A 14,043-nucleotide genomic window follows, 5' to 3' on the forward strand; every position below is an offset into this window, starting at 1 on the left:
TAAATGGTGTATCAGAGATTTGTTAAATGGTGTATCAGAGATTTGAGGAAAGAAATAAGTTAACTGGCCTTGATTAGCGACATTGAATGTGAGCAGATGTCAGCTTCACGAGTGACAAAGCACAACTTTGATGGACACCAGACAGTTGCTAAAGTATACCAGACAGTTGCTAAAGTACACCAGACAGTTGCTAAAGTATACCAGACAGTTGCTAAAGTATACCAGACAGTTGCTAAAGTATACCAGACAGTTGCTAAAGTATACCAGACAGTTGCTAAAGTACACCAGACAGTTGCTAAAGTACACCAGACAGTTGCTAAAGTATACCAGACAGTTGCTAAAGTACACCAGACAGTTGCTAAAGTATACCAGACAGTTGCTAAAGTACACCAGACAGTTGCTAAAGTATACCAGACAGTTGCTAAAGTATACCAGACAGTTGGTAAAGTATACCAGACAGTTGCTAAAGTATACCAGACAGTTGCTAAAGTACACCAGACAGTTGGTAAAGTATACCAGACAGTTGGTAAAGTACACCAGACAGTTGCTAAAGTATACCAGACAGTTGCTAAAGTACACCAGACAGTTGCTAAAGTATACCAGACAGTTGCTAAAGTATACCAGACAGTTGCTAAAGTATACCAGACAGTTGCTAAAGTACACCAGACAGTTGCTAAAGTACACCAGACAGTTGCTAAAGTATACCAGACAGTTGCTAAAGTATACCAGACAGTTGCTAAAGTATACCAGACAGTTGCTAAAGTATACCAGACAGTTGCTAAAGTATACCAGACAGTTGCTAAAGTACACCAGACAGTTGCTAAAGTATACCAGACAGTTGCTAAAGTATACCAGACAGTTGCTAAAGTACACGAAGGGTTTTGTGTTGTGTTGTCAATAAAGTGCTATCACATTTGTGTATGTTTTCCAGTGAAGTTGTACATGCGGTCAGTGGGACAATAATACAATAATACAATAATACAATAAGTGCACACCAGTGACTGCTTGTGTGCACTTAGAAACACATGAGTGTGCGAGTGCAAACAACAATATACATTTACACAAACGTTGATGGTGTCAAGACTACACATCTTTATCTATAAACACATACTTCGCATTTGGAGTTCAACAACGTCCTTTCAAAAAAGTGACAATTCCACACTTCAGGTGAAACTTTGCAAATATTTTTGTTTCCCCACCTGAGTCACGACTTCTTAAAGGGGAAGTGCACTTGTTTATAAATGTTGCCTATTGTTCATTATTGTTATGGGAGGAGTTTCAAGATGATAAACAATTGCAAGATGCTGCGTTGTAGCCTTCAATACCCTCTGAAACACCTTCAAAATACTCTATCAACATTTTATATACACACTGCAAGTACAGTATATATATAATGTAGTAACAGACACCTTCATAACAATATGTAATATGTACAATATACACACTGCAAGTATATATATATATATATAATGTAGTAACAGACACCTTCATAACAATATGTAATATGTACAACATACACACTGCAAGTATATATATAATGTAGTAACAGACACCTTCATAACAATATGTAATATGTACAATATACACACTGCAAGTATATATATAATGTAGTAACAGACACCTTCATAACAATATGTAATATGTACAATATACACACTGCAAGTATATATATAATGTAGTAACAGACACCTTCATAACAATGTGTAATATGTACAATATACACACTGCAAGTATATATATAATGTAGTAACAGACACCTTCATAACAATATGTAATATGTACAATATACACACTGCAAGTATATATATAATGTAGTAACAGACATCTTCATAACAATGTGTAATATGTACAATATACACACTGCAAGTATATATATAATGTAGTAACAGACACCTTCATAACAATATGTAATATGTACAATATACACACTGCAAGTATATATATAATGTAGTAACAGACACCTTCATAACAATATGTAATATGTACAATATACACACTGCAAGTATATATATATATATAATGTAGTAACAGACACCTTCATAACAATGTGTAATATGTACAATATACACACTGCAAGTATATATATAATGTAGTAACAGACACCTTCATAACAATATGTAATATGTACAATTTACACACTGCAAGTATATATATAATGTAGTAACAGACACCTTCATAACAATATGTAATATGTACAATATACACACTGCAAGTATATATATATAATGTAGTAACAGACACCTTCATAACAATATGTAATATGTACAATATACACACTGCAAGTATATATATATAATGTACTAACAGACACCTTCATAACAATATGTATATTTACCGTATTTTGGTCATTTGAATCATTCCTTGGCGCATTCATCTCCGTTTCCGACTTCTGGCAACAACAAATGTGCGTTCTTACTTCCGGAAAGAAACGCGAGTGTGATGTAATCATGGCAGACTTGGTAACAGACAAATGAGAATTGACACCTGTATCTTTTTGAAGCTGAATATACGGAGGATGAACTATTGCTTCTCGAAGCGAGCACGAAAGAAGAGTGAGACGTTGAAGCGGACGGAAACCGAAAGAGTGAGGTGAAAGTGGAATTTGAAGCCAAGCTATTCCGACATAAATGGAGTGCTTACCCAAATAAACACAATGTAAATTAAGTATTGTTTACTGTTTTTGGATGCATTTATAAAGTGATTTACAGGTAGAATTGATTGCTAACATTAGCTGCATTGCTAGGAGCTAATGTTTACATGCTAGAATGGGGAAAGCAAAAAAGTCCCATAGTGATTGTGAGTGACAGGCAACAGTGCAGTTCCCCTTTAAGGAACAACAACTTATCATCACACCTGCAACGTTGTGTTGTGTGACAGCGTGTGTATTAAACATGACATGACTTGTGCGGGTGTTGTTGTTGTTTGAGAGAGGGAGAAGAAGGCAGGAAGCAGGAGTGAAGATGATGAGGCAGCGAGTGATTGGCGAGTGAAGTCTTGTCTCACATCTCAGTGTGATTTTCTTTGGCTGCTGCACGCTCCTTCAAGGAGCCAGAGATGGTGTACAACCTGCACACACAACAAACACACCATCACACATGTGGTACCACTCCTCGGGGTTTTACCTGACACATGGAACGTGACCAAATTAGGGGGGTGCACTATCTACTACGGCTGCTAGATGGCAGTACAGTACAGTGTTAAAAGATCTTAAGATGTGGGTTTTTTTTTTCATTTTGATGAAATTATACTCAGAATGTTTGTGTTGTTTGTTGTCTGGCAATGAAATACTTGAAACGTTGAAATGTCAATAAATTACAACTTGAAAAACTAAAAAACTAATGATTGTAATTGTTTTCATGGGTCAGAATGATAGTAGGAAGTGTATTTGTACTCAAATGATAGCTCATTAAGTAAAGAAACATAGTTGATATTATTGTACTCCTACAATGGATTAGTATATGTTTTACATAAAAGTGTGACCTGTTAGATTCATTTCTTCTCACAAAAGAATGTTTAAATGTATTTAAATAAATATTGCTTCTCATTATCCAGGTCTGTTAATGATCGGTTATCGGTATCAGTTCAAATGTCCAATGTCGTGACAATGTAACAAAATGAACAACATATTACATTTGCTCATTTTTATTAGCAGCAATCTCACAAATAAATACATCATTGAAAACAATAAAACATAGTTTAGCACGCTTGGCATCAGCAATAAAAACGAAGAATAGATTCAAACTAGAGATAACAACACCAAATAATAAAAGGTACCATAAAAAAGATAAGTAAAGATAAATATAGACTTTACAATACAACTAGCTATGATAGGTTACAGAAACTGTTTTTCACTATGTCGGTTTTGCTTTCTAAAAATTCAACTAAATGAAAGATCAATTGACTGATATTGGTTTAAAATGTGATATCAGATGACCTCAGTATTGTTTTTCTGCGGATAATTATATTGGTATACCGTAAATAAATTGTGTAACTTGTATATCTGTGGTATGAAGTTCATTCCAAGTTTGTCTTTCGGATATTATATATATATATATATATATATATACATATGAGCTCCAGCAACCCCTGCGACCCTGAAAGGGACAAGCGGTAGAAAACGGATGGATGCATGGATGGATGCATTAAACAGTACAGTAGCATGTGAACATGTCTCTAATCCGATCATGGCTTTATTACAATAACGACTGACGACAACACAAGAAATCCCCCGGAGCGAAATGGCCTCTTAAAGCGCTCTTCCAAACTAAGAACATGGGGCGGAGCAACAGTTAACGAGTTAATTTGCTCATCTCATTAATTAAATGATCTTTGACTGCATGGCAGACGTTCAAGAAACACAAAAACAAAGGGTTACTTATCGACCAAAGGACTACTTATGGAATCAATCTTACAGTCTTACTGAAATAAGAAAGCCATGTGGGTCAGATGGCAGACCGCCCATCCAGAAACTTGAGGGTTCCTGGTATGAATCCAGCTCGTGCCATCCTCGTCACTTAGTACGTGTCCATGCACTAAATTATTCGCATTTCTCAAATAGTTGGGCTCTAAATAAGCAACCCAGGGAAACACCTTCATCTGACCGTGTTTGGTTTTTGAAAAGTCAGACGAACACACCTGGATGATGGGATTGGAAATCAGATCTCTGGACCACCGGTAGGAACCCTTTGTATCGCACATGTGCAAGTCTCAATGCAGCAGATACCATGCAATCAAATCCTAGCAACAAATGTCATGAAGAGGAGAATCGAACAGAACACTTTGAAGTGCATCCACTGGGGGGAAAAGAAAGCGATTTAGAAGGTAGCTAAGGAAATGGAGAATGCCGGCTTTTGGACTACGGAATGAAATAGGAATGAGATGAAAGATCACGAAGTGTGTTTATTCAAGGCAGATAATCAAACTCTTCACGCTGCTTTTGTGAATTTCAAACGTAGCAGCAATAACTTGTCTTCCACACAACTGACAAGATAGTCCAGAACAATAGCAACCCTCATCTGGAACAGTCTTTTCCTTCGGATTTAAAACTCTGTCCATTAATGGTCAGAGCCTTAGGAATGAACTTCCAGACATTGGAAAGTATTGTTCCCGTTACTCTCTGTCCGAACGTTCATTCGAGAAAACTCTCTGCCGCAAGTCTTTCTTCGCTTCGGACCTGCATCCGCTTCGACACATTCTTGGTGGTAGCATCAAGTCCGTAGCACAATCCAAAAGCATGTCCATTACAGGCGTATTATTTGTAATCTGTGTCAATATTAAAGCTGATATCAAAAGTACTATCTATCTATCTATCTATCTATCTATCTATCTATCTATCTATCTATCTATCTATCTATCTATCTATCTATCTATCTATCTATCTATCTATTGTTTACATAGAAGGAGTCGCAGATGCCTGGTGTGACGTCATAGGTCAAGCGGAAAGCAATACATTTATCCAAGCTAAACAGAAATAAGCGCCCCCCAGTGTACGGGAGTCACATGGCGTAAGACCAATAGTCACATTACAGAGTGTGCATGGACACTTAACTTTACATGTAGGTGTGAAAGGACGATAAAACTAACTATTTGAGGAATCAGACTAATTTAGTACACAGAGACACAATGACTGCCATTGTGTCCTTGAGCAAGACACAGTGTCGCTCATGCCGGAGTAGGAATGTGAAAGTCTGACGGTGGTCGGAGAGGCCGTAGGCACAAATTGGCAGCCATGCTTCCGTCAGTCTACCCCAGGGCTACAAATGTAGCTTACCACCACCATCATGTGTGCATGTGGAGTGAATGAGTGATGGCTTCTCTGTTCTCACTTTGAGTTTCTAGAAAAGTGCTGTATAAATCTAATCCGTAGTCCATTTTTTCTTACTCATTTGTTGTACTTATTTGTGAAATACAGCTGAGAGTCATCAGTGGTTGTGGACATAACGGAACCAGAATCAAACTGGACACATTATGCATTCTTTTTGCCAGAGACATAAATAAAAGATTGGTGATAATAAATCATTTTTCAACCTACGGCAGTTTATTGACACGATTATCCTCCATCTTTATTGAGATAACTGTGCTTGACGTGGTATGCTCTTATCTAATAGAGCCTTGTTTGTGTGGACTCCTATGACAATGGCGCTTTTGTACAGTGGCAATATTTCTTTTGGTGGCGAACAATCAACTGTTTTGATGAATTCCTGGTTATTACTGCCATGCTTTTATTCTGAAGCTTACTGTGCACTTAACAGTAGAACATTGAATGCTGTGACACAAAACAGTAATGTTGCTTGGGGGACAAGAGCCCGGTTTTTCAGCAATAGAACTTGCAAAAATGAGCAAAAAAAAGCATTATTTGAAGATGTTTTAGTGTTTAAAGAATTGAAAAATGATGGACAGAGTTGACATAAATACATAACTTATTCATCCAAATGAATCACTTTGTCTGTTTCAGTCACTATGTTATTTAGTCACTACAGTAATGTGTTGACATCCACAGGAACCACATGGGTTAGTCTACTCTATACAGTATTTACAACCTTACTAGTGTTCACTTCACAGCCACAGATGGTTCATCTACTTATTGACATTATTTCCACATTACTATGTCTGTTTCAGTCACTATGTTATTTGGTCACTACAGTAATGTGTTGACATCCACAGGAACCACATGGGTTAGTCTACTCTATACAGTATTTACAACCTTACTAGTGTTCACTTCACAGCCACAGATGGTTCATCTACTTATTGACATTATTTCCACATTACTATGTCTGTTTCAGTCACTATGTTATTTAGTCACTACACTAATGTGTTCACATCCACAGGAACCACATGGGTTAGCCTACTCTATACAGTATTTACAACCTTACTAGTGTTCACTTCACAGCCACAGATGGTTCATCTACTTATTGACATTATTTACACATTACTATGTCTGTTTCAGTCACTATGTTATTTAGTCACTATAGTAATGTGTTGACATCCACAGGAACCACATGGGTTAGTCTACTCTATACAGTATTTACAACCTTACTAGTGTTCACATCCACAGGAACCACATGGGTTAGTCTACTCTATACAGTATTTACAACCTTACTAGTGTTCACTTCACAGCCACAGATGGTTCATCTACTTATTGACATTATTTACACTTTACTTTTCAGTCACTATGTTATTTGGTCACTACAGTAATGTGTTGACATCCACAGGAACCACATGGGTTAGTCTACTCTATACAGTATTTACAACCTTACTAGTGTTCACTTCACAGCCACAGATGGTTCATCTACTTATTGACATTATTTCCACATTACTATGTCTGTTTCAGTCACTATGTTATTTAGTCACTATAGTAATGTGTTGACATCCACAGGAACCACATGGGTTAGTCTACTCTATACAGTATTTACAACCTTACTAGTGTTCACTTCACAGCCACAGATGGTTCATCTAGTTATTGACATTATTTACACATTACTTTGTCTGTTTCAGTCACTATGTTATTTGGTCACTACAGTAATGTGTTGACATCCACAGGAACCACATGGGTTAGTCTACTCTATACAGTATTTACAACCTTACTAGTGTTCACTTCACAGCCACAGATGGTTCATCTACTTATTGACATTATTTACACATTACTTTGTCTGTTTCAGTCACTATGTTATTTAGTCACTACAGTAATTGTGTTCACATCCACAGGAACCACATGGGTTAGCCTACTCTATACAGTGCCTTGATTACCCATTATTATTATGTTATTATTAGTTTTATTATCTGCTAATCTTATGCCACTTGGTCTCCAGTTGGGTGACGATAGTTTATTTGTCTATTGGCTAGTCCGGTTTTCTTTTCATGTTTCTTTTCAACTCGCAATGCTTTAATAATCTTTTCTGCATTTCTGTGCTAAAGCGTCGGCGCCTGGACTTGACTAACTTGTTTACCTGCACGTCGCCTCCTTCTCTGCATCCTGGGGTCATGCACCATGTCAGCGCGTGACAGGATCAGGAGTGCATGGGTAAAGAAGACTTTAGGCAACACATGCCAGTGGTGTGATTTGTGATAACGTTACTCCTTTTTGGAACAAAACTAATCCTTGTCTGAAATGACAACTTCCTAATTCTCAAGTGGCATCACAAATAGGGAATCTGGGAAGATCAACTAAATGGAATTTAGTTTTTCAACAAGCAGCTTCTGTTCTAGAAACCACAGTAACTGGACACATGGTACGGCATGGGCAAATTGAAAGCCCAGGAGAATTTGTGTCAGGTTCCTTTCTCATCAGCTGATTCATGTTTCCATACAGTAGTGATGTGCGGGTACTGAAATATCGATACCGGTTCTTTATACTCAAATATCGGTTCTCCAATGGAAATATCAATACTTTAGCTACTTCAGTTGTTTGAGATCATGTATGTCATTATCAGGAAAACAGCGTGACGTAACTAAATCATTGAGATCTCGTCTAAATCAGGGTTTTTTTAACCATAGGGTCCCCGAGAAAGCTGCCAAAATGTGTTTCTCAGCAGTGTTCCGTATGGGAGGCAGCGGTACTCAATGGTTTTCTATTTAAGTTGGTTTTTTTAAAGCATACATGCACCTGGGGATAGGCCCCGCCCACCTCCAAAGACATGCACCTGGGGATAGGCCCCGCCCACCTCCAAAGACATGCACCTGGGGATAGGCCCCGCCCACCTCCAAAGACATGCACCTGGGGATAGGCCCCGCCCACCTCCAAAGACATGCACCTGGGGATAGGCCCCGCCCACCTCCAAAGACATGCACCTGGGGATAGGCCCCGCCCACCTCCAAAGACATGCACCTGGGGATAGGCCCCGCCCACCTCCAAAGACATGCACCTGGGGATAGGCCCCGCCCACCTCCAAAGACATGCACCTGGGGATAGGCCCCGCCCACCTCCAAAGACATGCACCTGGGGATAGGCCCCGCCCACCTCCAAAGACATGCACCTGGGGATAGTTTGATTAGCAACACTAAATGGTCCCTAGTGTGTGAATGTGACTGTGAATGTTGTCTATGAGGTGGCGACTTGTCCAGGGTGTACCCCGCCTTCCGCCCGAGTGCAGCTGGGATAGGCTCCAGCACCCCTGCGATCCCAAGAGGGACAAGCGGTAGAAAATGGATGTAATTGTAATTGTGAACATTTAAACACAGGACGTGAACAGATAACCAAATTGCTGAGACATGGAGAAGAGGTAAGATTAAATCAACATGACGAAGCAGAGCGAAATTGCGTAGTTATGATGTTCCTTAACGTAGAATGTTAAGGATGTCAGCAACAAACCATGACTAGGACCAAAACATAGCCTTACCTGGACTTTCGAAAGTGCCTGCGCTTACCCAGGACCTTCAAACAGGAGGACGAGCAAGAGTTCTTCAGGTCAACCACCTGGTAGATGATTGGGTTGTACATTGCGGAGGATTTGGCGAGCAGGGTAGGAATAACAGAAACAGGGATGGGCACAGAGTCTGGCTCCCCAAACGCCGACACCACGGACACGACCGCATACGGGATCCAGGCTATCAAGAAGCCTGCACAGATCAGCATTGCCACCTGGATGGGATGAGATACGACTTAGCCTTCAAGTGAGAAATGAAAATGTATTCCCTAGTTCTCCTGCACACCTTGGTGAGTTTCATCTCCAGGTTTTGGCTGTTATTGATTCGGGCGTCAAAGTTTGAGATCTCTTTCGCAGAAGACTTGACTTTAAATATGATCATCACGTAGGAAAAGACTATGATGCCAGTAGGTAGTACCAGGCAGAAGAAGAGGATGGCCATGACAAAGGTCTGGCCGGACACAGACGCTTGTGCCAGCCACCAGTCCAGAGTGCAGGAGGTCCCGAAAGGTTCCGGGGCGTAGTTTCCCCAACCGACCAGGGGCATGGTGGCCCAGAAGGCTGCATACATCCACACAAAGGTCAAGCACAAGAAGGCATGATGCCGCTTCAACCACGTCCCTGTGAAGAGAGAAGAAAGTACTTGGTACAACTGCTAGTCCCAGTTTTAGTTCACAGCCCAACTCCAGTCCGGGAGGCAAAGCGGTTGCATTTGTGTGTTTGCGGGCTATTAAGAAGCATTAAAAGCCATTTAATGGATTTTGTGATCATTAAGGCCTTAAAGGCCTACTGAAAGCCACTACTAGCGACCACGCAGTCTGATAGTTTATATATCAATGATGACATCGCAACATTGCAACACATGCCAATACGGCCGCCTTCACTTAGAAAGTCACATTTTACATTTCCCGCTAAACTTCCGGCTGAAAACGTCTATGTATGATGACGTATGTATGATGACGTACGTATGATGACGTACGTATGATGACGTATGTATGATGACGTACGTATGATGACGTATGTATGATGACGTATGTATGATGACGTATGTATGATGACGTATGTATGATGACGTATGTATGATGACGTACGTATGATGACGTATGTATGATGACGTACGTATGATGACGTACGTATGATGACGTATGTATGATGACGTATGTATGATGACGTATGTATGATGACGTACGTATGATGACGTATGTATGATGACGTATGTATGATGACGTATGTATGATGACGTATGTATGATGACGTATGTATGATGACGTATGTATGATGACGTACGTATGATGACGTATGTATGATGACGTACGTATGATGACGTACGTATGATGACGTATGTATGATGACGTATGTATGATGACGTATGTATGATGACGTACGTATGATGACGTATGTATGATGACGTATGTATGATGACGTACGTATGATGACGTATGTATGATGACGTATGTATGATGACGTATGTGTGATGACGTATGTATGATGACGTATGTATGATGACGTATGTATGATGACGTCTATGTATAATGACGTATGTATGATGACGTATGTATGATGACGTACGTATGATGACGTACGTATGATGACGTATGTATGATGACGTATGTATGATGACATATGTGTGATGACGTATGTATGATGACGTCTATGTATGATGACGTACGTATGATGACGTATGTAAGATGACGTATGTATGATGACGTATGTATGATGACGTATGTATGATGACGTCTATGTATGATGACGTATGTATGATGACGTCTATGTATGATGACGTACGTATGATGACGTATGTATGATGACGCATGTGTGATGACGTATGTGTGATGACGTATGTATGATGACGTACGTATGATGACGTACGTATGATGACGTATGTAAGATGACGTATGTATGATGACGTATGTATGATGACGTATGTATGATGACGTCTATGTATGATGACGTATGTATGATGACGTATGTATGATGACGTATGTATGATGACGTATGTAAGATGACGTATGTATGATGACGTATGTATGATGACGTATGTATGATGACGTCTATGTATGATGACGTATGTATGATGACGTCTATGTATGATGACGTATGTATGATGACGTACGTATGATGACGTATGTATGATGACGTATGTAAGATGACGTACGTATGATGACGTATGTATGATGACGTATGTATGATGACGTATGTATGATGACGTATGTACGATGACGTCTATGTATGATGACGTATGTATGATGACGTATGTATGATGACGTATGTATGATGACGTATGTAAGATGACGTATGTATGATGACGTATGTATGATGACGTATGTATGATGACGTCTATGTATGATGACGTATGTATGATGACGTCTATGTATGATGACGTATGTATGATGACGTACGTATGATGACGTATGTATGATGACGTATGTAAGATGACGTATGTATGATGACGTATGTATGATGACGTATGTATGATGACGTATGTATGATGACGTATGTACGATGGTGTATGTATGATGACGTATGTATGATGACGTATGTATGATGACGTATGTATGATGACGTATGTAAGATGACGTATGTATGATGACGTATGTATGATGACGTATGTATGATGACGTCTATGTATGATGACGTATGTATGATGACGTCTATGTATGATGACGTATGTATGATGACGTATGTATGATGACGTATGTATGATGACGTATGTAAGATGACGTATGTATGATGACGTATGTATGATGACGTATGTATGATGACGTATGTATGATGACGTATGTACGATGGTGTATGTATGATGACGTATGTATGATGACGTATGTATGATGACGTATGTATGATGACGTCTATGTATGATGACGTATGTATGATGACGTATGTAAGATGACGTATGTATGATGACGTATGTATGATGACGTATGTATGATGACGTATGTGTGATGACGTATGTATGATGACGTGTGTATGATGACGTATGCGCGTGACGTCAATGGTTGAAGTGGAAGTATTGGGACACCATTGAATCCAATACAAAAAGCTCTGTTTTCATCTCAAAATTCCACAGTATTGTGGACATCTGTGTTGGTGAATCTTTTGCAATTTGTTTAATGAACAATGAAGACTGCAAAGAAGAAAGTTGTAGGTGGGATCGGTGTATTAGCGGCTGGCTGCAGCAACACAACCAGGAGGACTTTGAGTTGGATAGCAGACGTGCTATCCGACGCTAGCCGCCGACCGCATCGATGATCGGGTGAAGTCCTTCGTTTCTCCGTCGATCGCTGGAACGCAGGTGAGCACGGGTGTTGATGAGCAGATGAGGGCTGGCGTAGGTGGATAGCTAATGTTTTTAGCATAGCTCTGTCGAGGTCCCGTAGCTTCGTCCGGTGGTACAGCATTAACCGTGTAGTTACAGGTCCATGGTTTAATAGTATTGTTGATCTGCTGTCTATCCTTCCAGTCAGGGGTTTATTTCTTTTGTTTCTATCTTCATTTAAGCACGATGCTATCACGTTAGCTCCGTAGCTAAAGTGCTTCGTCGATGTATTGTCGTGGAGATAAAAGTCACTGTGAATGTCCATTTGGCGTTCTGGACTGTCATTTTCAAGAGGATATAGTATCCCAGGTGGTTTAAAATACAAATCCGTGATCCACAATAGAAAAAGGAGAGAGTGTGGAATCCAATGAGCCAGCTTGTACCTAAGTTACGGTCAGAGCGAAAAAAGATACGTCCTGCACTGCACTCTAGTCCTTCACTCTAACGTTCCTCATCCACAAATCTTTCATCCTGGCTCAAATTAATGGGGTAATCGTCGCTTTCTCGGTCCGAATCGCTCTCGCTGCTGGTGTAAACAATGGGGAGATGTGAGGAGCCTTTCAACCTGTGACGTCACGCTACTTTCAACCTGTGACGTCACGCTACTTTCAACCTGTGACGTCACGCTACTTTCAACCTGTGACGTCACGCTACTTTCAACCTGTGACGTCACGCTACTTTCAACCTGCGACGTCACGCTACTTTCAACCTGCGACGTCACGCTACTTTCAACCTGTGACGTCACGCTACTTTCAACCTGTGACGTCACGCTACTTTCAACCTGCGACGTCACGCTACTTTCAACCTGCGACGTCACGCTACTTTCAACCTGTGACGTCACGCTACTTTCAACCTGCGACGTCACGCTACTTTCAACCTGTGACGTCACGCTACTTTCAACCTGTGACGTCACGCTACTTTCAACCTGTGACGTCACGCTACTTTCAACCTGTGACGTCACGCTACTTTCAACCTGCGACGTCACGCTACTTTCAACCTGTGACGTCACGCTACTTTCAACCTGTGACGTCACGCTACTTTCAACCTGCGACGTCACGCTACTTTCAACCTGCGACGTCACGCTACTTTCAACCTGTGACGTCACGCTACTTTCAACCTGTGACGTCACGCTACTTTCAACCTGCGACGTCACGCTACTTTCAACCTGTGACCTCACGCTACTTTCAACCTGCGACGTCACGCTACTTTCAACCTGTGACGTCACGCTACTTTCAACCTGCGACGTCACGCTACTTTCAACCTGTGACGTCACGCTACTTTCAACCTGTGACCTCACGCTACTTTCAACCTGCGACGTCACGCTACTTTCAACCTGTGACGTCACGCTACTTTCAACCTGCGACG

General features: G+C 40.4%; 1 protein-coding gene across 2 annotated transcripts in view; it reads right to left on the reverse strand.

The window, feature by feature from the left end:
* Positions 1-1,899: 1,899 nt before the first annotated feature.
* opn5 (opsin 5) overlaps positions 1,900-14,043 on the reverse strand; it is a 46,280-nt gene continuing 34,136 nt past the window's right edge. Inside the window, exons 5-7 of one of the 2 annotated variants that reach the window (XM_062040826.1) lie at positions 9,649-9,923; positions 9,336-9,577; positions 1,900-3,066 (exon numbers count right to left, since the gene is read on the reverse strand). In XM_062040826.1, coding sequence (XP_061896810.1) covers positions 3,000-3,066; positions 9,336-9,577; positions 9,649-9,923 — 584 coding nt within the window. In that variant the 3' untranslated portion in view covers positions 1,900-2,999. Of the gene's footprint in view, positions 3,067-9,335; positions 9,578-9,648; positions 9,984-14,043 lie in introns of both variants that reach the window. The other variant, XM_062040825.1, reaches the window with a different exon arrangement.

Source organism: Entelurus aequoreus, linkage group LG03 (genome assembly GCF_033978785.1).
Source record: "Entelurus aequoreus isolate RoL-2023_Sb linkage group LG03, RoL_Eaeq_v1.1, whole genome shotgun sequence".
Taxonomy (NCBI): domain Eukaryota; kingdom Metazoa; phylum Chordata; class Actinopteri; order Syngnathiformes; family Syngnathidae; genus Entelurus; species Entelurus aequoreus.